Source organism: Crocodylus siamensis, chromosome 2, assembly GCF_052110815.1.
Source record: "Crocodylus siamensis isolate JL-2025a chromosome 2, ASM5211081v1, whole genome shotgun sequence".
NCBI classification, from domain to species: Eukaryota; Metazoa; Chordata; order Crocodylia; family Crocodylidae; genus Crocodylus; species Crocodylus siamensis.
This window is the reverse complement of record NC_143396.1, coordinates 145,387,987-145,411,772: the sequence shown is the minus strand read 5'-3', so window position 1 is coordinate 145,411,772 and position 23,786 is coordinate 145,387,987. Positions and strand designations below refer to the sequence as shown.

At 44.6% G+C, this 23,786-nt stretch overlaps 1 protein-coding gene across 2 annotated transcripts; it reads right to left on the bottom strand.

The window, feature by feature from the left end:
- Window positions 1-14,172: 14,172 nt before the first annotated feature.
- DMP1 (dentin matrix acidic phosphoprotein 1) lies at window positions 14,173-22,293 on the bottom strand. Of its 2 annotated transcripts, none has more exons than XM_090034768.1 (6): window positions 22,194-22,293; window positions 20,446-20,519; window positions 20,286-20,333; window positions 17,680-17,712; window positions 16,903-17,265; window positions 14,173-16,238 (listed from the first exon to the last, which is right to left on the bottom strand). In XM_090034768.1, exons 2-6 carry the CDS (start codon window positions 20,497-20,499, stop codon window positions 14,727-14,729), a joined length of 2,010 nt encoding a protein of 669 aa, XP_089890894.1. In that variant the 5' UTR covers window positions 20,500-20,519; window positions 22,194-22,293; the 3' UTR covers window positions 14,173-14,726. The 2 variants fall into 2 exon arrangements, with proteins under 2 accessions (XP_089890894.1, XP_089890893.1); XM_090034767.1 differs by having other exon boundaries at window positions 17,167-17,265.
- Between the last annotated feature and the right edge of the window lie 1,493 nt (window positions 22,294-23,786).

Sequence of the window (23,786 nt, the reverse complement as noted above, 5' to 3'; positions counted from 1 at the left end):
CTGAAGTGAATGCCATCTAGAGTTTTAGAAACCAGGGGTAAAGAAAATAATCTCAAGGACACATCTACTCCATCAGTATCCATGTCAAGGATACTCTCTTGCCAACTCTTGCCCACTACCTCACAATAAAAAAGGAAGTACTACAGTCACAAATAAACTCACTCAGTGTGAAGCTCTTACTGATACACTACACCAGGGGTTGTCAACTGGGGGTACGCGTACCCCTAGGGGTACTTAGAAAGGCCATAGGGGGTACGTGCATGCAAGCAGGTGGGCAGGGATGGAGCCTTCCCAGTGCCTTCCCATACATTGCTTCTTACCTGGGGGAGGGGGAGGGAAACGCTGGGTGCTGCTGGCCCCACACAGTACACAGGAGCATCTCCCTACCCCCCACCTCAGCTCAGCTTGCTCTCTGTGCCTGATCCCAGGAGTAGGGTTGGGGGGGCAAGGGCAGTGGTGCTCCTCTGTGGGCCGCACATATGCCACCCCACTGACTGGACAGAGGGAGGGGCTCACACGTAGTGGCCGCTGCCACCACCCATCACCACCCTGCACCACTGCCACTAGCCCGCAGAGCTGCATGTGCAACTGACCGTAAGAAAGTGGTGCAGGGTGGCGGGGGCTGCCATATGCAAGCCCCCTGCCATCCAGCCTGCAGAGAAGCACCACTGCCCTCGGCCCCTCAGCCGAGTCTGTATCTGTATCTGTGTCTGCATCTGCATGTGTGTGTGTTTGTGTGTGTGTGGTTGCATCTGTGTGTGTGTTTGTGTGTCTGTCTCCTGCCTACCCAGTGGCAGCAGGCACATGGCATCACACAGCTCTTGGGGGAGCAGCAGGATTCATAGTTCAGCCTGCAGCAGCAGCTGCCTCCATCCCGTGCTTAGATCTGGGGGGCACATGCTGCCTGGGCCTCTGCCATGGTGTGCACAGCAACAGAAGCCACCCCCCACCCCCCTGGACGAACCGCTCTCGTGACCCCGTCCCACACACTGCCCTAGCCACAGCCTCACTCCCTTCCTCACCACAGGGGCTTCAATCTGCCACCCCCCTCCTCCCATCACCCCTTAAAAACAAGATAAAAATATAACAGGGTACATGAGGTGAAACTTCGAGGCAGAAGGGGTACACTTGTTTAAAAAGGTTGAAACTACACTAAGGCAGCTACATTATTTCCATCTGGGGAGGTAGTGGGTATGGACTGGGGGTGGGATGACTTACTTTTGATGCTCCCCGAATAGTTTCAGAGACAGTAGATGTGCCCCACGTGTCAATAAAAAAAAAATCTCTTAAAAATGTAGGCCAACCTCATGGTCTTTTGGGACATGAATCATGAATTTCAGACACCATGGGTTGCCATTACTCTGTGTGAGTCACAACTGCAGGCACTTAGTGAAGACCTGGCAAAGCAGAGATCAGTAGGATTAACAGAGAAAATGAAAAGGAATGCTTTCTTATTTGTGTTTCATTGATTATCTGGCCTGAAGTATCTTCTAACAATTTTGAAATGTCACTTTATGATATTTTGGTCATGTAATAACTTGCAGCTTTTAAACAAATCTTAGAACAGGGGTAGGCAACCCCCAGCACATGTACCAGAGAGAGGCATAGAAAGGCATTTTGTCTGGCATGCATGCCTCAGGGGCAGACAGCAGGGAAGCTTTGAGGGGCCCGATCTTTGTTGTGGCAGTGCAGCCCCAGCCCCTTCCCTGCCATTTGCCCCAAGGTGCACCTGCACCCACCACCAGCAAGGAGCCAGGCCGGGGTTCCACAGGGCAACTGCCTGCAGCCTCCCCATCACCTGCTGCAAGCAGCCCTGCCTCCATGGTGGGCAGCAGGAGTCTGCCCAGAGCCCGGTATGGCTTTGGCAGGCAGCCAGGAGGCTGCAAGTGGCTGCATTGGAGTCAGTGGAGCCCTGGGCTGGCTCGCTGGTGGTGGATGCACACATGCCTCGAGGCAGATGGCAGGGAAGGGGCTGGGGCTGTGCTGCCACAACAAGGTTCAGGCCATTCATGGCTCCCCCACCCTCTGCTCCTAGAATGCCAACAACTTACAAGTGGAGATTGTGGGTGTTTTTGGCACTCTGCCCACAAATGTTGCCGAGCCCTGTCTTAGAAGAACATATCAGTTGATTTTGAGGAACAAAAAAGTATGGGTTTTCCCCCAGAAAATCATTTTCTTTTACTATGTTACAGAAAGAAAGCATCATCAGACTTGGACAGAATTGTGGCATGTGATGACAGTCAGGCGCTGCAGAAAAAGTTAATTTCTTATGTTAAATAAGACTCTTTACTAGAATAAGGAAAACCAGGCTGCTCACAAAATTCCGCTGTTTAATTCTGCCTATTGCCTTCTCTATGTCCCCTTTTACCTGGCACCTGCCTTAAATTTGAAGAAAGAGGACACATAAACACACAAGTTGTCACAGGGGTAGGTGAGGGCTTTAAAAATATTGAAATGTAAAAAGTTCTCTAAAAAAAAATCTGCATTCCTGTGGTGTTCCAAAAATATAGCTCAGTGAAAGGAGGGGAAGAACGTGGCCAGGTGCTAAAAGAAATATTCAGAATCCTTTTCTTGTAATTTTTGTTGATGACCACAAGCCTTCTCTGTTATATAAAAAAAAATAGAGCCCTCATTTGGCATTGGGGTCACAGTGTATGAAAACGTGTTTGAAATTGCTCATTCCTATTTAATTTTATCTGGTCACATTCCTGGTTCCTAAAAATATAGCTCCCAGTAATAGTAGGGAAGGAGAAAGGTGACCATGTGCAAGAAAGCCCAGTTTGAAAACTGGCTTTTGATCCAACCACAGCGTTCTGGTATTGAACCATATCTGGAACCACAAGGGCTAGGAAAGAGGGGCTGTGCGAGAAAGGTTTCAAGTGCTGCTTATTACCTTTGCTTTCCAAATTGGTTTAAAGCAATTGACTGTTGAAATCTGAACAGTGCCCCACTGTTTGTGAAGTAAAGTGAGGCACTGACGCAGGTGGAAAGTTGGTTAGGGGGCCGAATGCTGCCATTTTGGTTTGGCCTCATTACCAAGGCATAGTCACCTGATCTCCTCTGCTCCCTCACAAGAGTATGCCACAGAAATAGTCCCTTCGCCTCTGGATAGAACATTGCACTTTAAAAGAGCTGTCAAAATATTATCTCAGGTCTTTTTCAGTTGAAGTCTGAGATAGTTTCACTATTGAGCTCAGTGGCAGAAGAACCAGGGCCAAAAGAACAGGCTATCCTGGATGGATTAAATCAAGTATGTCAGCAACAAAAAAATCAGGGAAAGTATAGGTTCCTTACTGAATGGGGGAGGCAACCTAGTGGCAGATGATGTGGAAAAGGTTGAAGTGCTCAGTGCCTTTTTCACCTCTGTCTTTACAGGCAAGGTCAGCTCCCAGACTACTGCACCTGACAGAACAGCTTGGGGAGAAGATAAGCAGCCAACATAGCATAAGAACAGGTCAGGGACTATTTAGAAAAGCTGGATGTGTACAAGTTCATAGGGCCAAACACAGTACATTTGAGAGTGCTGAGGGAGTTGGCCGATGTGATTGCAGAGCTGCTAGTCATTATCTTTGAAAACATGGCAATTGTGGGAGGTCCCAGATTTGGAAAGAGACAAATATAGTGCCCATCTTTAAGAAACGGAAGAAGGAGGATCCCGGGAACTACAGAACAGTCAACCTCACCTCAGCCCCTGGAAAATTCATGGAGCAGTTCTTCAAGGAATTTCTTTCTAAGCACTTAGAGGAGACGAAGGTGATTGGGAACAGTAGGCATGGATTCACCAAGGGCAAGTCATGCCTGACCAATCTGATTGCCTTCTATGATGAGATGGCTGGTTATGTGGATGAGGGGAGAGTAGTGGATGCGATATAACTTGACTTCAGCAAAGCTTTTGATACCGTCTCCCGCAACATTCTTGCAAGCGAGGTAAAGAAGTACAGGTTGATTGAATAGACTGTAAGGTGGATAGAAAACTGTCATCAGGCTCAGAGGAATCAATGGCTCAATATTAAGTTGTCAGCTAGTATCAAGTGGAGTGCCCCAAGTGTCACTTTTGTTTAATATCTTCATCAATGACCTGGAAGATAGGATGGAGTGCACCCTCAGCAAGCTTGCAAATAACACCAAGCTGAATGGAGTAGTAGATACACTGGAGGGTAGGGCTAGGATTCAGAGACCTAGACAAATTGGAGGATTGAACCAAAATAAATCTCATGAGGTTCAACAAGGTCAAGTGCAAAGTCCTGCATTTAGGGCAGAACAATCCTGTGCACAGGTACAGGCTGGGGGCTGACTGTCTAGGCAGTAGTTCTGCAGAAAAGGACCTGGGAGTTACAGTGGGCAGTACTCTGAATATGAGCCAAAAGTGTGCAAAGAAAGCCATTGGCACACTGAGCTGCATTAGTAGGAGCATTGCCAGCAGATTGAGGGAAGTAATTCTTCTCCTTTATTTGGCACTTGAGAGGCCACATCTGGAGTATTGTGTCCAGTTTTGGGCCCCCACTACAGAAAGGATGCAGATAAATTGAAGAGAATACAGTGGAGGACAATGAAAATGGTGAGGGGGCTGGGGCATATGACTTATAGGCTGAGGGAACTGAGCTTAATTAGTCTAGAGAAGAGAAGACTGAGGGGGGATTTAAAAGCAGCCTTCAACTACCTGATGGTGGTTCAAAAGAGGATGGAGCTGGACTGTTCTCAGTGGTGGCAGATGACAGAACAAGGAGCAATGATCTTAAGTTGCAGCAAAGGAAGTTTAGGTTAGATATTAGGGAAAACTTTCTCACTAGGCGTGTAGTAAAACAGTGGAAGAGGTTACCCACAGAGGTTGTGGAATCTCCATCCTTGGAGGTTTTTAAGACCTGGCTAAACAAAGTTTGGCTGGAATCAGATAGCTGAGGATGGTTCTGCTTTGAGCAGGGGGTTGGACTAGATGATCTCCTGAAGTCCCTTCCAACCCTAATTTTCTATGAGTCTAAGTTTCAAGAAATCAATTTTTCAAATAACGCTGGCCAAAAAACTCAGAATTAGTTAATAGAAACGGAAGAGATTTTTTTTTCACAGAAACATGTTTTGATCATCCATAGAACCAGTAAAACATTCTTGCCTTTTGATTTGTTTTCTACAACTTTTCATGGAAAAAATAACCATTTTTTTCAACTAACTCTATATGAGAAAAGGATGGCATCACCGCTAAGTTGACATCAAAATTCTGAAATGCTTTAACTTCTTTCCCATTTGAGTTATTCTCCAAAGTTCTGACCATTGCACAATTATTGCTTTCTTAATTATGAAACAGATCTGAACATTTAGTGGAAACAAAAGGCATCATATGGGAAAAGAAGGAATGATACAGAATTGCAAGGAGTCCTCAGTCCTTAATGGGAGATAGAAGAACCTTTTCATATCCCAAAACCTAAATTCATGGGATAATGATTAAGGTCCCACTGCTACAGACTCCTCTCTGGGTCATTTAATTCCAGTGACCTGGAATGTAGGTGGACCAGGTATGCTCATTGGCTCTCCCATGCATTTGCTCACAGGGATCTGACTGCAAGAGTGGAATATATATTTGGAGTGTGTAAATAAAGAGGTATGTTCTGATCCATGAAACACTCACACTTCAATTGATGGGGAGGGCACTGCCTGAAAAAAAAAGGAAGGAGTATAGGATTTTAGCTCCAAAGCCTTGACTCAGGTCTCATATAGATGCAAATCTGGAATAACTTAAAGGAAATCAGTTAAACCTGTGTAAGAGAAGAAATAAAGTCAAAAGATGGAAACTTCTTAGGTTTTGGGAACAGCAATAGACAAATGACCTTTTAATTCAGCTGTATGATCTTATCTCTCGAGCACACACACACCCATGCTAGTGAGCTGAGCTAGCTGTAAATCAGTGATCTGGGTTGGCTGGTGATTTCCACATCCCACCACAACCTCAATCCTCCAATGGAGAGGAATCAAGAAGACCTAAAGGTATAAAAAAAATTCCACCACATGTTGATCCCTAATCCTCTATAGAGTCCAAAAATGTGTCATCTCTTGCAATAAGGTGCCATATGAAACATACTTCTCTCTTTTTTTAAAAGCTTTTTGGATGGAAGAAGCTATAACATGTCACAGGACAGGGTGATTGGCTGCCACAGCTTTGTGCAAGCTTTAAAAGATATAAATACAGCTCATGTCCTATATGACAGACTTTTGCTGTAGGTGCTAGAAGCACATTCAAGTGAGTGTGATGCTTGCCTTTGTGTACAACTCCATCAAAATAAATGAAAGCAAGCTTTCAAACAGGAAAAAATTAATGTGATGGTCTCAGCAATAAGCATTATCCTTGGCAATAAATACTGCCTATGGAACTGTACCCTTGGTTATTACAAGAAAAGAGTAGTATAGCAAGAGGTGTTTTCTGCTCTAAGGATCATTCTGTCACTCTACTGAAATATTTAACAAATTGTTCCCATATGTAGATGAGAGGTTAGTTCAGAATTGCTTGCAATTTGTTTTTACCAAAATGGCTATTTTGTTCCAGCTGACAGATCATTGATATCTTGAGTCTCCTAAACAAGGGGGAATCCTAAACATTACAAAAAACAAAAATAACCAAAAAGCAAGCCTTTGTGTCCTACTACACATGTCATATAAGTCTCCTACCATGTGGACTTACTGCACTCAGGAGGCACATCCTGTTCCAGATTTAGAATTCCTTACAGCTCAGAGTCAGTTTCTTACCTCATAGGATATAGGTTTGGGAGGGATTTAGAAATAAAACAAGCTCCTAATCCCTGTTCCAGTCTTCCGGTCTTACTTGAGATGTTAAAACAGTAGGCATGTAACTCAGCTCAGAACAAGAAATGCATCATTTGACCTGAACAGCAGTGCCACTTGCTGGGCATATGAGAAATCACAGTGCAATTTCCTGCGCTGACCTGTGGCTAAATAATGGTGCTAAAAATAGACAGATCAATGGCATTTGCTTCTCTCTCTCTTTCATTTGCAAACTTCAGCTTTCAGTCTTACCTGCATTTGTTTTCATTTCTTCTGGCTTTATGTAACTGTGCTTCTAGATTGTGGTATACTCAGCAATTTTTTATGATTCCCATAATAAGCACTGTACTTATCATAACAAAAATGCTTCTGATTTTAATTAATGTACTCCATCAAAAATGTGAGGGGAGGGAACCAATAAGTAAGATATAAAGAGATGGATTGGGAACTGAATACATAAAACATAAAAATATTGGAAGCTTTTGAATATAGAGACACTGAGCTTCAATCAAAACTTAATTACTTTGCACTACTTATTTAAAGTTATCTTTAAGTTAGTACATAAAAAATTACATCCTCTCAAATCAGAAGAAATTAGTTAGGAGTCTTACCAGTGTTATCAGAAGCATTTGGGTCCATAAATGGCCTGTTTTTTCTTTCTGTAAATAGTAGAAAATGAACACACAGTTTTTAGACCTTTAATTTGGAGATCCATTCCTGCTCCCAGAAAACATATCCCTGGCTCCAGAGGGATTTGAATGTCCATGTATCAACATGTATCTGTTTAAAAACATCTATCCATGAATGATTTATAATTCCACTTTGCCAAAACATATAGAAAAGTGAGGGCCTGACCATTGTGCATCTATATAAACACTCAGACTAAAGTTATATATTTTGGCATATAAGAGTAACTTGCTTAGTATTAGAAAAACAGTACATTTACAGTGAAAAACTTTACCCACTGGTTTAGCATACCCTCCTTTTGAAAGTCTTTATTCCACTGCTTTTTTATACTTTTGGATTTCTTCTCTAAGAAATTCCTGAAGTCTTTGTAACCCTTCTGTCACAAAGTGCTAGCACAAGAACATTTAATTATCTAGGGACTTCATCTGAAAAAAACATAAGCAATAGGGCTGTGCAAAACAGCACCATTTCGCTTCGACTTCTGTTTCAACGTTTCGACAGAACAGTGTTTAGTTTTGAGTTTAGTTTAGTTTAGTTTAGTTTTGAAAGTACTGTTCCATTTCATTTTGTTTCATTTGAACAGTTTCACTGTTTTGACACTGTTTCAAGTTTTGCCAATACCTCCAGAGGAGTCCGGCAGAGCCTTCCTGGGAGTGTGGGTGGGAGGCTGTTGCTGCCACTGGGAGCTGAGCCCAGTGAAGGGAGGTGGAGCGCAGCCCCGGCACTGTGCTCCACTTCCCTCCACCGGGTTCAGTTTCACAGGCTGAGAGCCGCTGGGTGCTGAGCCTGGTAGAGGGAGGTGGAGTGCAGCCCTGGTGCTGCGCCCTGCCTCCTTCTACCAGGCAGCAAGTCACTAGGTGCTGAGCACAGTGGGGGGAGGTGGAGCTGCTTGCTGCCCAGTGGAGCAGTTTGCTACCTGGTGGAGGGAGGCAGCATGCACCGCCGGCACTGCACGTCACCCCCCTCCACCTTGTTCAGTGCCTAGTGGCTTGCTGCCCAGTGGAGGGAGGTGGTGTGAGCAACTGGCGCTGTGTGCCACCCCCTCCACCAGGCTTAGCACCCAGCAACTGCTCTATGGTGAGAAGTGCCTACCCTGACAACAACTGGCATGCCAGTTCCTGCAGAGGGTGGGGGCCCTCAGCTTTGACCAGGAGCTCTTCCTGTTGGACCTCACACTTCTGAACGGGGCGGTGCTTCTGGCTTTCTACTGTGGTATGGTATGAGTCTGGCAGGCCACCTTCCACCTACAGCCCTGGGCCCAGCACCTGCAGTTCTTGGCGCTGCTGAGGGAGCCCCTGGTGCACAACCCAGCCCTGAGAGGCCCCGTGCCAAGCCTGGCCTCTGCCAGCCTCATGGCCGCTCTCATCCAGGCGTGTGTCCTCCGCCTGAAATATCTCCTTGACCACACTCGGTCAGCCTGGCCCTCAACCCAGACCCTGACTGCCCAGCTGGGCATGCGCTCCATCCACAGCATGGGCCACATCCTGTGTGACATCCAGGCTGCCCTCCCGCTGGAGGCAACGGCTGCCCTGAAGACCATCTTTCTACTGGGTCAGGTCAAGATGGCTATCCTCAAGAGCTGCCGCAACCAGGAGGATGATGACCTGCTCCTCATAGGCGGGGATTTTAATTGTACCATTGACGCCTCGTTCGACCGCATGTGGTCTGAGCTTCACCTGCCCTCAGCCCACAAGCTGCAGTCTGCCCTGGAGACTGCAGGCCTCATTGTTGTCTGGCGAGCCCTGCATCCTGATATGCGCCAGTACACCTGGGCCAGGATGAGTGCCAGTGGTCTCACCATGGCCTGCCTTGACCACCTTTATGTCACCAAGCACCATCTGCCACTCCTGTGCAGTGGCCACATCATTCTCTTGGGCCTGTCAGATCATAGCCTGGCCTGCTGTGACCTGAGCCTGCTGGGGAGATTCTGTGTGCAGGCACCCTATTGGTGCTTCAACATCAGCCTGCTTCAAGACTCCTACTTCTGGGACTGCTTCGCCCATTTTTGGCGGGACTGGAAGGCCACAAGACTGATCTACTCCTCCTGGAAACTATGGTGGGATGTGGACAAGGTACAGATCTAGGCCTTTTGCCAGCACTACACCCAGCTGGCTACAAATGAACTTTACTGCCATATCCGGGCACTAGGGGAAGATGTGGCAGAGCTTGAGGCCGCCCTGCTGGCTGCTGGCAGTGATGCGGTGCTGTGCGAGAGCTTCCGATTCTGCAGGAAATGCCTGAGTGACATGGCAGAGTGTGGCCTGCTGCCAAGAGATGACAGAAACCAACACCCTAACCTGCTTCTTCTTTACCCTGGAGTGGCGGCAGGCAGTGAGCAAAGTTTTAGATCACCTCAAGACCCCTGAGGGCTGGGTAATCACAGACCTGGGTGAAGTACTTCAGCATGCTGTTGCCTTCTATTGTGACCTGTTTGCAGCCGAGTCATCCTGCCCCGAGGCCAAGTGGGAACTCCATGAGGGCCTGCCATGTCTCTGTGCCCTGGAGATGAGTGAGCAGGAGCAGCAATTGTGTCTGGAGGAGCTGACAGTCACCGCAGCTGGCCTTGCCTCCGGCAAAGCCCCAGACCTCAAAGGGTTACCTGACAAGTTCTACAAGACCTTTTGGCCTCTCCTCAGCCCCTGCCTCCTGTGTGTTTTCCAGGAAAGCCTTGCCAATGAGGTCCTGCCAATCAGCTGACAATGGGTGTTGAGATCTGGTGAAATGGGAGGCCGTCCTGTGCCAAAAGATGCATTCCAAAGGGCTCAAACAAGTAGCCTGACATGCTGTCTAATGAGGCCACTTGTTCCTGAGCCATGGCACCAACCTCAGCACTAGCGTCGTCACTCTCCTATTCCCACAACTGCAGCTTGACATGGCAGAGGTGTGGGAGGTTGTCCCCGGCTGCCTGCTGACTCTCTGCATTGCATGAGTGCAACACCACCTGTTACTCATCAGTGTCTATGCACCCACTGATGGCCAAGAAAGGGTCATTTTCTTTGAGACCGTGGCCACCCTAAGGAACTGACACAGAAGTGGGGAGTAAGAGAGGGTTAGCAACTGAGCCCACAGTGGGAAGGATAAAAGACACTGAAAGCAGCCTCAAAGGGCAGCAGCTGGCCAGGGAGCAGGCTGCCTGGAGCCTGGAGTTACCAGTGGTTAAGTAGCCATCAGGAGAGCCTGGAGCAGGGCTCGTCTCTGTTTGTTTGTTTGCTTGCTTGCTTGCTTGATCATTTGTTTTGTTGCACAAGCCTGCAGGCTCTGCGATGCCTCTGAAAGATAAGAGGCAACCAAAAGATGAAGTCTGGAAGCACCACTGGAAGACAGCTAAGTGCTAACTTATTTGTTTAACTTCTTTTGTTTGTTTTGCATCACTACCAAGCCTGGGTGGCCTCCAAGTATTATCTACTAGCCTGGCTGCAGCAGAGGCAAGGGCCCTGAACAGTTGGTGCTTGGCCAAAGCCAACAGCAAAAGTAAAACTGGTCAGCTCGACTAGTGTGACCAAACATACCCTGCTGTGATCTGCCCAGGCTCTGCCCTTAGCAGCCTACAGTATAATACTGTGAAGGTGTCTGTCACAGTGTGATGTTATGATGTAATGGCATGGTGCTTTTGGTTTGATCATGATTTCTCTGTCTTTGCTTTGTAAATTGCACCTGGACCCCAGAGGGACCAGCTTTTTATATCCCAAACCCTTGAATAAAGTAGCTAAAAAGTAAAGAAGTAAAGTTCTTCCTTCCTCTCCCTCTCTGTCTTTTTCCCTTACATGCTTTTGCCCCAGCACTCACTTGCAAAAGATGTTTTTGATGCAGAGTTCTTGTCCATACTTCATGTGACTAAGATAATAAGATTTCATTATCTGCCAAATTAAAAAATAGCATTTTAATAAAAGGCCCCTAACCTGTCAGAACAGAAATGCAAATGAGGCTTGGTCCAGTCAGTCCTTTCTCCCCCTTAAACAACAGAGGGCTCCCTGGGCCTAGGGGCCTTTCTCCTCCTGCACTTCTTGGGCAGTATCAGAATGCTTTTTTTCCCTGTTCACTCACAGGTATCACTGAAATCCCTATTCCTTTGGGGCTTCAGGCTACAGGACATTTCTCATGTGATTGGTCCCATGAAAGTGCTTTACAGCCATGCCCTGACAGAAGCGTATGGCTGCAGACTGCCTTAAGTCTCCAATCACATGACAAATTAAACCTCAGTATATGAGAGCTCAGATGAAGGCGCTTCAGAGTGGAGCAGCTTCATTAACTTCTGTCTGCTTGGGCAGCTGGGCTGATGCAATTGAGCCCCACCCCTGGTGCTGCCTGCACAATGGAAGTGGGGGGAGAAGGGAAGGGAGGGAGCTTGGGCAGGGTTTGCCCACCTGCACTAGAGGTGGGTGGGTAGACTGGAGCCCCCAGTTCAGGGGGGCTTTCCCAGAACAGGCTGGGAAAACCCCAGCCCAAGCTCCTTCCCTTTCCACCCTCCTCCCATCATGTAGACAGTATCGGAGCTCAGTGGGGAACAGGGCTAGGGGAGAGGAACTACAAACACACAGCACCTTGGCTGGATCAGCTCCAAAATAGAGCTCAATCCCCCACCCTTGCAACCCAACAGCAAACATCTGTTGAGTCAGGAGGGTCAATCTAACATGTGACACTTTCTGTAAAGCACCATGAGTTAGACCAGGGAGCTGCATATCCGTCAACATCCTTAGGTGTGCAAAACAATTTTGCCTGTTCCTAGGAACTTTGTCCAGCCACATAGCTTAACCCAAAACTCCCTGAGGGCAAAAGAAAGATTCAGTAACTTTGAATCAGGACCCAGGAAAAACTGCTGCATACATTTGATGGTAAACAGAGAGATGTTTTATCTGTGTATAGGTAAGGCATAATTCAGGGCCATGTGGAGATACCCAAGCTAGCTTTCAATAACATAGTTCAGATACTGGAAACATATGTGTTTCACTGTTCCCAGGCTAATTACATTTGAAAGACTGAGGCACTGGACTGCAAGTATAGAGCTTCTTACTTTTGATAATGTTACAGATAGATGTAAAATTTGCACAGCTTTCACTTCTGGCCTTTTACATGTTCCTGTCTGCATGCAGTTGTAAGTTTGACTTTCATCCCAGACCTGAATTCAGCTATGAGACTGAAGCAAAATAGGTGTTTACTGAAGCAAAATAAGTGTTTACTGAATTTTTATCTCCTGTGCATATATCCCATGACCAGCACCCACATAGACCGACAGCCTCCAGATTCATCATGCTTTGTTTTCCTCCCTACTGCCTGCATCACCACTAGTCTCCAGTTGCTTTCTTGACTTCCTTTTGTTTGTCCATTAAAATTTCCCTCTTTTCTCTTCCTGTTTCCTTTTGCTGTTACCAGTGCCTGGCCACACTTCCCTCCCAGCTTTTCTCAGCTTATTCAAACTTCAGGAGACATGACCCCATTGCCACAGCTTTACAGGGCTCCTTTTCTCCACTTATAACTACCCCCAAGGACATGAATGGGTTTTAGAAGAGCTTTCACATCCTGTGCACAATTCCTTTTATTGTTATTTTTGTTCTGGGTGGGACATACAGTGCCTAGAGAGAAAAAAAAAGCAGAGAAAACTTCATATTCTCAGGCTTGCTCACAGTTAGACTCCCTTTAGCCTGCCCATACCCAGGACCTGGCAGTAGGAAAATTTAGCCCTGTGTAATTACTAAGGGCCAGATTCTATTCTACCTATTAGGTCTCTAAGTCAACTTGGAACTATCCTATTCCACCCCAAGTCCCGAGAATCCATTCATGCATTTATTTTTGCAACACACTGTGATCTTACCCTTTAGGATGAGTTACAAAAATCCAGTGAAGAGCAAGAGGAGGGCCTATCCACCTTTTGCATTACCTGTTTTTCAGGGAATCAAGCAGGGTAAAATGGAATTGCACGTAAAGTGCCTACATCCACTTATATGCCTAATAGGTGGAAGAGAATCTGGCTGCAAACATACTGGCTGAATTTTGAACAGAGGTGGACCTGTCAGACAAGAGCACACATATGAATGTAAACTTTTGAACATAGAGCTATGAAGAAGTTCTTGGGCTGGTCTAGGAGGGAAATCTGCACTCCCTGTGGGTTTAGTGGGTGCTGCTGTGCGGACAAGAAGGGCATCAGAGGATGGTGCTGCACTATTAGAGAAGAGTGAATAGCTCTTGTCTCAATAGTACCCTTGCTAGCATGTCTCATCATGCACTTCAAGGGAGGATGCCTGGAAATGGTGGCTTCCTCCTGCTCCAAAACTGGCACACATAACAATCAATGTGCTCTTGCTGATGTGAGGACAAGTTAGGAATGTCTTCATTTAAGTCTTTTGAGCTACTTTATGGAGAACCATTGTGAGATTAGTATTGCTCCCTCCTCTTTCCAGCTGGGAGAAGGGGAATGGGTTATAAGAGATATGAAAATCTGAGTCAGCTGTACTGCACTTCTGCATTTAAAATATTAAACGTATCAGTTTGAGGGGGCCCTTTGTTTCTATTCACTGCATCTTGATCCAAAAGTAACAATATTATATTTTAATGTAATAGATAATAATAATAAAGACTCTAACCACAAGACTATCTGTTTTAATATTAATTAAGCAAATAAACAGGATTAAGTTTTATGTTAACATTGAAAAGTTAATGCAATCAATGCAAAAGGATACAACACAACGTTTTCTGTACATTTATTACAAAATATTACTTACATCCAATATCAAAGTGGTACTTGATCCATTGTATAACAAAGTTTGAGGCCATAAACAGTGTACATACAGTGACTATCCGCCTTGCTTTTTATTTCAATTAGAATTCTCTTTGGATGGTAAACAATGAATGTAAGGATGTTGAAGATACAAATATTTAGGCAATAAAATTAAGGCTTCATTCTGTTCTTAATGCTCAAAAGTATTTCCTAACAATGCTAGTGAAAATTAAAGAATAAATTATGAAAGAACACAGTGTGCCATCTTCCCAGCCCCTACTCTTTCCAGAAAATACCAGATTTAACGTCCATATATAATTACTAGTTAATAGTCCCTTTTTTGTATTAATTCAGGTTCCATGTATGGCAAATCAGTTTCTCACTCAGTTTTCCTATTTAAAGCACCATCTTAGTATCATTTTACTTCATATTGAGCAAGCCCCAGCTAAAGTTCTGAATAGGAAGAGCTGGACTTATACTGTATATGTGGTAAATAAATTAAAAGGTAATCATTCTTCACACAAAAGTCCTGCATATATTTGATTTGTTGCTATCTGTTTTAATAACCATCCTGACAATCATTGTCATCATAATCACCAATGGGTTTGTTGTGATAGACATCAAACATTAGCTTTCTGTTTTCCATTTCCATGCTCCTGGGTAAGCTGTCATCCTCGTGACTGGTTGATTCATTTGTAGCATCCTCTCGAGAATGACTGTCTCTTTCTCTAGAGTGACTGTAGCTGTCCATTTCTCTAGAGTGACTGTAGCTGTCCATTTCTCTAGAGTGACTGTGCTCCTCTTCTTTGGATCCACTGTCATAGGTTTCTGCAGATTTGCTATCTTGGCCTTGCACCTCTTCAGACCTGTCATCTTCACGTGATTCACTGCCAACAAACTCTCGTGATATGCTTTTGCTCTCAGCTGATTTACTGTGCGATAGTCTGCTGTCATCAGAAATGGAGTCATTCTTGTCCTCTTCTGACTCCATGCTGTCTTCTGTGGATTTGCTCTTCTCTCGTGATCTGCTTTTATCTCCCTGGTCTTCCGCAGATTCACTGTCAATTGATAATGGCTTGCTGTCATCCTCATAGGAGTCTCTGTCTTCTTTAGATTTGCTACCGCTATATTCATTTGATTTGCTCTTCATTTCCTTGTAGATTTTCTCATTTTCTTCATGGGATTCCCCGTTCTCTTCACTTGATTGACTGGCGACATCTTCTCTGGAGTGGCTGGTGACGTCTTCCCTTGAGCGACTGACATCTTTCCTCGAGTGGCTGGCAACACTCTCTTCAGAATGACTGCTGTCTTCTGCAGACCGGCTGTCCTCTCCAGATTTGGCTTCATCTGCTTCCATGGATTGGCTATTATCCTGCTCTATACTGTCATCCTCTCCTGAGTTATTATCATCATTTTGGAACTTATGGCTGTTGGAGTTTTCCACTGATTTACTAATGCCATTCAGCTTAGCTTTGCGGGGCTCTCTACTACTCTCTTGACTGCTCTCTTTGGAATGAATGGCACTGCGGGTCATTTTGGACTTGCCACCCTCACTCTCAAATATGGATGGGTCATCCCCTTGCATCCCTTCATCATCAAAATCATAGCTGTCCTTGTGGCTAGTTCTGGCACTGTCACCGATATTTCCTAAGCTTCGGTCATACCTGCTAATAATGTGATTTCTATACTCTCTACTGTCAAGGCCTCTGCTTTCACTACTGCTGCTGCTGCTGCTGCTGCTGCTGCTGCTATCACTGTCTTTTTTCCTAACAGCAGTATCTCCATGGCCTCTGTGATGAACTCCATTATCAAATGCAGTATATTCATCTACTCCATTGGGATTAACAGTGTAACTAGGATCTTTTCCATTTGTATCTCCTTGAGTCTCATCAAAGGTATCATCTCCACTGTCATCCTCCTCATCTATCAGATCATTTATTTCCTTTTTGAACATCTGAGAATAGAATCTCTTGGTTTTGTAAAGGGGTCCATTGTCTTCAGTGTTATAATGTTGTTTTGGTTCTCGACTGTCACCTGTATGATGATCTTCATGAAACTTATTGACATCCTCCTGTAAGTGTGGAGAAGGGAGGTTACTATAGTCAGCTGTATTTTGCAAATACTCTAATACATATACACACAACTATCATGGTATTTAACCATACATATAAATGCTAAATCATGTAGGCTCAATAGTACTATCACTTACACCTAGCTCATTCCATAAAAGTCCATGGCATTACAGATATATAACAAGAAAACAATTTTGCCTTGTATGGATTAAAATTTACAGCTAGAAAATGATATGCTGCCCTCAAATGCACTGTGTTGCTCTACGTGGGCTACCTCCTGAATCAGAAGCATAATAGCCACATTCTCTTACTGCTGCAAGTGGTCTCCTGTGGGGTCATTGATTCTGTTTCTCAGTGACACAGACACAGAGCTACACTGCTTGCAGGAGGCTGGCTGCACAGAGCAGCACAGTGTGTTTAGGGACACATCTGCCTGACACGGTAAGTGTGTAGCATAGAGAAGCCTAAATATTTTTCCCTCATAGACAACTGGCATTCATAGCATTCACAGCATCTGACAAAGTAAGCTGTCATCTCTGAAAGCTCATGCCAGTTAGTCTCTAAGATGTCACCCTGCCCTTCTTTCTGCCTAACTTCAGAAAAACCACTTTTCTATATCTATTAGGAAACCAACCTTCCTTCAGGAGATGTTTGTACTCTTACCAGAGAATGTTCATCTAGCTCTTCCAGGGCCACAGAATCCTTTTGATAGACCCAATTTTTATGCTGACCCTGCTTAATTCTGACACTATCATCATCATCATCATCATTGTCCTGAGTGATACTTTCATCAACATCATTTCCATTGAAGTCTTCAGTATGGTGTTCACTACTATGGCTAGAAACTCCAACAGGGTAGTTATTGCCTTCATTGGTCTCATGTAAAATGCCATCATGTTCATATTCATCAGCAATAGAGTCCCTTACTTCAGTTTCTGTACTGTCATAAGGGCTGCTGTCAGTGTCTTCACCATCCTTCTCAGCAGGATCTTCTTCCTCATTCATACTTTCTTCACTTGTTGCATACTGCAGGAAAAATTACATGAAAGTAGTTTGAGTAAGACTACAATAAAACTTGCTACCATTACAGAGGGAGCATCATGTCCACTTGTGTAAAATAACCTATTAATTGCATCCTTGTGGTAGGTAAGCAGCAAAGACTCTGTTAATCACCTATGCCCGTGCACTACTTTTAATTGTTTGTAAAGAGTTTCTACTTGCCTTATGCTAATGAATATTTATTCATTTGTTTATTTATAGGAATGCTTATTACTTATGAATGTATTTATAAGAATATCTACTCATTTATTTACTTCATTGGGCTAAAAGGATGCTATTTCTGATTTAAATATCCTTGCTTGAAAGTGCTCAGAGACATGTTTAATTAAAATCACTTTTATCTAAATTTGAGAAAAATAAAAGAGATGTCATGATAGTTACCCTGAGGGCAGCTGATATCTCATATGAATCAACCTGTGGAAAGAAAGCGTTTTTCAGAATTACATCCAGAAATTGATCAAGATGGTAATCTTACATATAGTTGATAGAGATGTTCAAAACAGAGGATTTAAGTCACAGGAAAACTGAAACCACATGAGCATACAGCAGGGCTGTGTGAAGCTTTGGTAGCTGATTTGATTCGGAGGAGATTCGGCCCAATTCAGGGACCGAATCTCCGAATCTGAATTTAATCAAGAGACCAAATAAAAGCTCTGAATCAATTCAAAGCATCCGAATTGATATTGAAAAACTTCGGAAAAAGATTCAGCCAATTCAGAGATTTGGCCATAAACTAAACAGGCAGCTGACAGCTGCCTCCAGCTGGTAAGTCAGTTGGGGTTGGAGGGGGAAGGGGCATGTGGGAGGAAGGGATTGGGGCTGGGGCTGGGGCTGGGGCTGCGACTGGGACAACCTTCCCAGGTGGGCCAGGGGGCACATTACTCAGGGAAGGGGGCGGGGAGGTGCAGGATGCAATGCAGCAGCAGTGGGAGTGGAGGCACTACCCTGCTGCTGCTTGCCCAGCTGGGGGTGGGAGCAGGATGCAGGTGTGGCTCACTCCAGGTGTAAGGGGGAAGCAGCAGCAGGGCATAGTTCCTGATCCCAACTCTGCCACGCCTGCATCCCACGTTGCCATGCCTGCATCCCATGCCCCTCGCACCAACTGGCAAGCAGTGGCAGGGCAGAGCCCCTACTCTGAGCGCTGATGCAGGTGCAGCAGTGCTGGGAGCAGGGGCTCTGCCCTGCTGCCACCCAGAAAGAGCTGCTCCTGCATCGCACCACCCTCCCCATGCCCTCTGGGCAAGCGGCAGCAGGGCAGAGCCTCCACAGCTCCCCTCGCTGGGGCAGAGGCAGGCACAAGCCAGAGGAACCATGGGAGAAGCCCCCATGGCTACCCTTCCTGGCCCCATCCCCCACCTAGCCCAGCCTCCTGACACATTAAAAAATAAATAAAAAGCCCAAACTCACCAGTTCTGTCAGCAGTGTTTCAGGCATCTGGGTGCTAATGGCAGAGGCCCCCCCCAATGCAGCATTGGGTAGTGGGGGGCAGCAAAGATCACCCCCCCACACCTGGCACCCTCATAGCAGTTGCCTCATGCACAAGTGCAGTGCAGCTCAGCAGGGCACAAAGCACTGTCTGGGATCTGGGGCCACTGGGGCTGAGCACTGCCATGCTCCAGCTGACACGTGGAGCCGCCCCAGCTCCCAGGCAAATTGAACAGGGAGCTGGTTCAATTCTCCAGCTTCTGGTTCAATTTGTCTGGGAACTGCGGCAACTCCATGCATCAGCCAGAGCCTGGCACTGCTCAGTCCCAGTGGCCCCAGCTCCCAGACAGTGCAAAATGCCCTGCCAAGCTGTGCTGCACTTGTGCCGTGGGGCAGCTGCCACAAGGGTGGCAGGCAGGGGGGTGATCCCTACTGCCCTGCGCTGGGGGGGGGGGGCTCTGCCACCAATGCCCAGAGGCCCTGATCACCTCCCCTGCAGCCAGTGAGTGCAGGCTCTTTTTTTTTTCTTTTTTTAAGTGCTGAGTGGGGGATGGAGCCAGGCAGGGGGTGGGGCTAAGTGGGGCTGAAGCTGGGTAGGGCCCTTTTTTTTTTTTTTTTAAGTGATGAGCCTGGGGCTGAGTGGGGGCTGGGGCTGGGTAGGGCAGCTATGGGGGCTTCTCCTGCGGCTCCCCCCACCTGGGGAGAGGCAAGCACAGCTGCCTGTGTACCTGCCTCTCCCCATCAGATCTGAATCACTGAATCCCTCCAACTCTTCCAAAGCTGATTCAGCTGAATCGATTCAGGACAGTGATCTAAATCTCTGAATTGAATCACTGTCCTCTGAATCAGCCAAATCTGAATTGTATACTTCTCTATTCGCACAGGCCTAGCATACAGCGTCCCTCTTTTAACACCAAAGTATGATACTCCAGAATAAGTAGCAAGTGGTTTTGTCCTGTTGGGAAGATTGGATTTTTTCCCTTTCCAATATCATTTAATTCCCATTGCTAGCTCTGCAGCATCAGGAGATATCAAACTTGCAACCTGTGATATTTTAGGTCTAGAAAAAGCATTTACCAGTCCATAATTGAATCTTCCCTGCTCTGTGCTATTGACTGGGGTAACTTCAAAGCAAAGTTCCATAGTTTAGCAAGGAAGAAGCAAATGCTCCCTTGTCAGGTTGATTTCTTTAAATCAAAAACAGCTGTATTGAGCTGTATAGATCCCTGGATCAGTAGAATAAGTTCTCAGTAAATGGATTAGTGGGTAATAAGCAACTGAAGTGGTCAAAAGCATAGACTATATTAATCTAATCACACCACCACAATATACTATGTGGTTCTTTGTGTGGATGAAGATATGTGCTTGTTTATATGGGAAACATATCTGGCTGAAGCCATTAATGAATTAAAACTGAGCAGGTGAATAAATGGATATCACTCAAAAACCAGGCCTGTTGTAGCTTCTACACTAAAGCAGTGTCTTGATCACAGCTAACCTGGACTAGGGCCTCATTAAAGATCATTTTATAACCTAGTTACTGAACTAGGTTATTTACTTACCCTCCATTCCTTAGAGCTGCCATCATGAACATTTGGATGGTTGGGCACCTAAACACATCGAAGAGACAAGTTATGAATGAACAAAAATTGTACAAAGTGTCTTGGGTATGCTAAATGGGTTGGGGCTTGGGGTTTTAATGGTTTCATAATAGGTACTTACGGGGTGAGCATATGTTAAAGTCCATAGGGAAATGAACAAGAGTACAGTCTTCATACTAATGATGATGTGTGCAACTGCAATGAAAGAGGGGTGTTACAACAGAGTATTTACATATGCTCCTATTTATAGTTCAGACTGATTTGGTATAAGAGCATATAAAGCACATGCCCTATATTCTCAGAAATTACTAGTAATTTGGTGTGCTAAGTGTTTGTGTACCCAACCTGAGACACCTGAAAAGGGCTTGATTTTCAAAAGGGGGCTGAACATCTCTCCTTTCCATCTCCTTTCCAAAATCACTTGCCTCTTTTGAAAATCTTGTCAATCACATTTCTATGGGAGTAAGTTTAAATTTTAGTTTCCTCTCGAGTTAGAATACTAAATACTTACTGAAGCACAGGCTTTGCTTAGTTTATCCTTGAAAATTCAGTAACCTGGAAAAAGTTATTTTTGATTTATCAGTTTCATAATGACTTCTGGGCTAAGAACAGAAATTACACGTAAACCAGTATAAGTGATTGGAGACCAGTTCAAATCTGTAACACAACAGAAGTTCAATGCATATAAACCACTTTCAAAATGACCAAAACTGGTTTAAGATAAACCTGGGTGTATGTAGTATCAGAATTAAATTATTTAGGTTAAATCAATGTATTGAACTTCTGTCCCAGATCCCCTCCAGTTTCAAGTTAACTCACAGTCCCTCAGCAGCCCAGGATGTTTTGCACCTCCCCCACAAGCCCCACTTCACAGAGTGAGTGGGCTAGTCTTGCTCCAAGCTGAGGAGGGAGGTGTTCTCTAGGTGTTCTCTATCTTCTGGCCTGAGCCACTGCAGGCATGTAGTTGCATTTCCAGAATCAAAAGTGAATGTCTGTTCACTTGCTTATCAGTTCAATCTACACAGCTTTGACTAACCTGAGAAGACTGAATCAATTCAGCATCAGACTTTTGACTATTTATGCTTAGCCCTAAAGCTAATAACCAGTCTGTTAACTGGTTTAGTCAATGTCTGTACCTACAACTTGCAGTATTATGTATATATATATAGTAATGTTGGGGTAATGTTGTAGCTATGATGGTCCAAGAATTATGTGAGAGGCAAGGATTTGTATAGGTAACATCTTTTGTTGAATGAACTGCATGGTTAGGATAAAGTTAGACAAGCTTTTGAATGCAAGAACATCTTTTTTTATGCTAGACACAATGCACAGTGACTAGAAGCAAAAGCATGTTCCATCATTTATACTGTCAGAAGGCGTGATTCTGCCATCTTTCCTTACACTAAGCTTCACTGAGATCAATAGGTGAAGGTAATGCCTTTTCCCCCATTATTTACTATTGTCATATACTTCCTTTTGCACAGTCAATTAAACACACAGCAGTGTAACATCATAGCTGCCTGGATTTATTTCACTAAGGCAAAGAGGTGCCCTACCTTATGGCCCTACATATACAGATTCATACATTGGGCAAATCAAATCAAATACAACAGAAAAAAAGATACAAACAGGTAAATACACCCTAGAAATGAAGCAACTCATTACACTACTCTCTTAATTCACCAGGAACACTCTAAAATCTGAAAGTAATAAATGAACTTTAGGTTTCCTTAGAAACTATATCTGCATCTACATCTGCAAATCAATTGTGCTTTTCTGTCACAAATCCATAAACATTGCTGCAGATAGCCTGCTTCATTCCTCACTCATAGCAATGGCAGAATAAACTAAAGAAATTAAAATCATTACCTTTGTATGTACTTCAACCAGGCTTTCTTCAGGAGCACTTTGGCTTTTGAATTTCAGATCTCACAAAGGCACAAGGACCACTTATACACCTGTATCTCAGTGTCACTTGAGTATCCAGACAGTCTTCTACCAGGGCACGAATTTAAACTCTGCTTCAAATGAGCTTCAGAAGCCAAAGAACCAATCAGGATTTTGAAGAGGGGCCATGATGTCATGAGGTGTCACCGGGAATCCAACACTCCTACACTTCCTGCAACCTCCACAGGGATATTTTGACTAAAAAAAGCTTCTGTGGTTGTAAAATGACTAGATTAGTTTTCATTTAATGAAGGATTTTGCTAAGTCTTTATTTTGATTTCTAAATTTGTGCCATTCACATACATCCAAGCTTACAGCATAAACAGTTATAACGTCACCCACACATTTGGCCAGGTCCTTGGTATAACCAAGATTAGGACTGTTTCCTGTTAATGCATATTTTGAAGTTATACAAGCCTGGAGTTGTGTGTTTATGTTCCAGGAACTGCAAGTTACATGTTCACGCCATAGAACATAGTGAGTGCATTTGGACAAGACGCTTTACTGCACATTAGACTAATCACTGTCTACACGTGCACAGCAATTACTGTGCACTAAATTAGCCTAATGCACCATTTGCTAGTACCAATACATACAGATACTAAAAAAATGGCACATTAACTAATGTGTCAAAATACATGTGTAGACCATGACTGGGAGCAAATTGCTAGGACACAGCTGAAACAGCTCCCCCTGCCCCATGGAGATCAGGACTGGCCCCTGTGCCCCTTGACAGCCATGGGATCACACCCAAGGGAGCCTGGAGCTTCCTCTGGCTGCTGCAGGGGGGCAGAGCAGGACAGGAGCAGCCCTGGACTGAACTCTTCCTATCAGGAGCAAATTTGCTCCTGATAGGAGCACGTTCAGATGCATGTGTAAGCACAATTTTGTGTGCCTGAACTTTCTGTGCAGAAAATTCTGGCACATTCATTTGACATGTATTCATTTCCCCAATTTATAAGGATCAGTATGAACTCTACATTATTTTTGTTCTCACCAAGAAAGATCATCATACAGTTTTGTAAATCTGGGCATTGAATGGTTAATTCAGCTTCTGGCAAAATTAATAGGAATTTCTCCATTGACTTCAGGGGATCAGGTCCTAAATGTATTTACTGAAAGTAAAAAGTCAACAGGATTTTTGCCAAGCTAATGCAAATGACAGAAAAATCATGCAGCAGTTTGGTGGTGGGTTTTTTTCTTATACTTTTTAATTATTATTTAGAGGTCTGAACTTGGAACAAGAAACCAAGAACTCTTGAGTTCTAGTCATGGGGAAGACACAGATTTCCTCTGCTCCTTCCTTCTGAACATGGCCAAACTTCTCTATTTCCATTTAGCTGTTATTACAGTGTTGATAGTAATACCTAACTGCCTTATTCTGTTGTCCTGAGAATTGAATATTATTCTTAGGATTGCAATTCTAATAGAATCTTTTTCTCTGTACATATGTATGTACATAAGTACACACATGCACATGTGCACATGCACACACACACACACACACACACACAG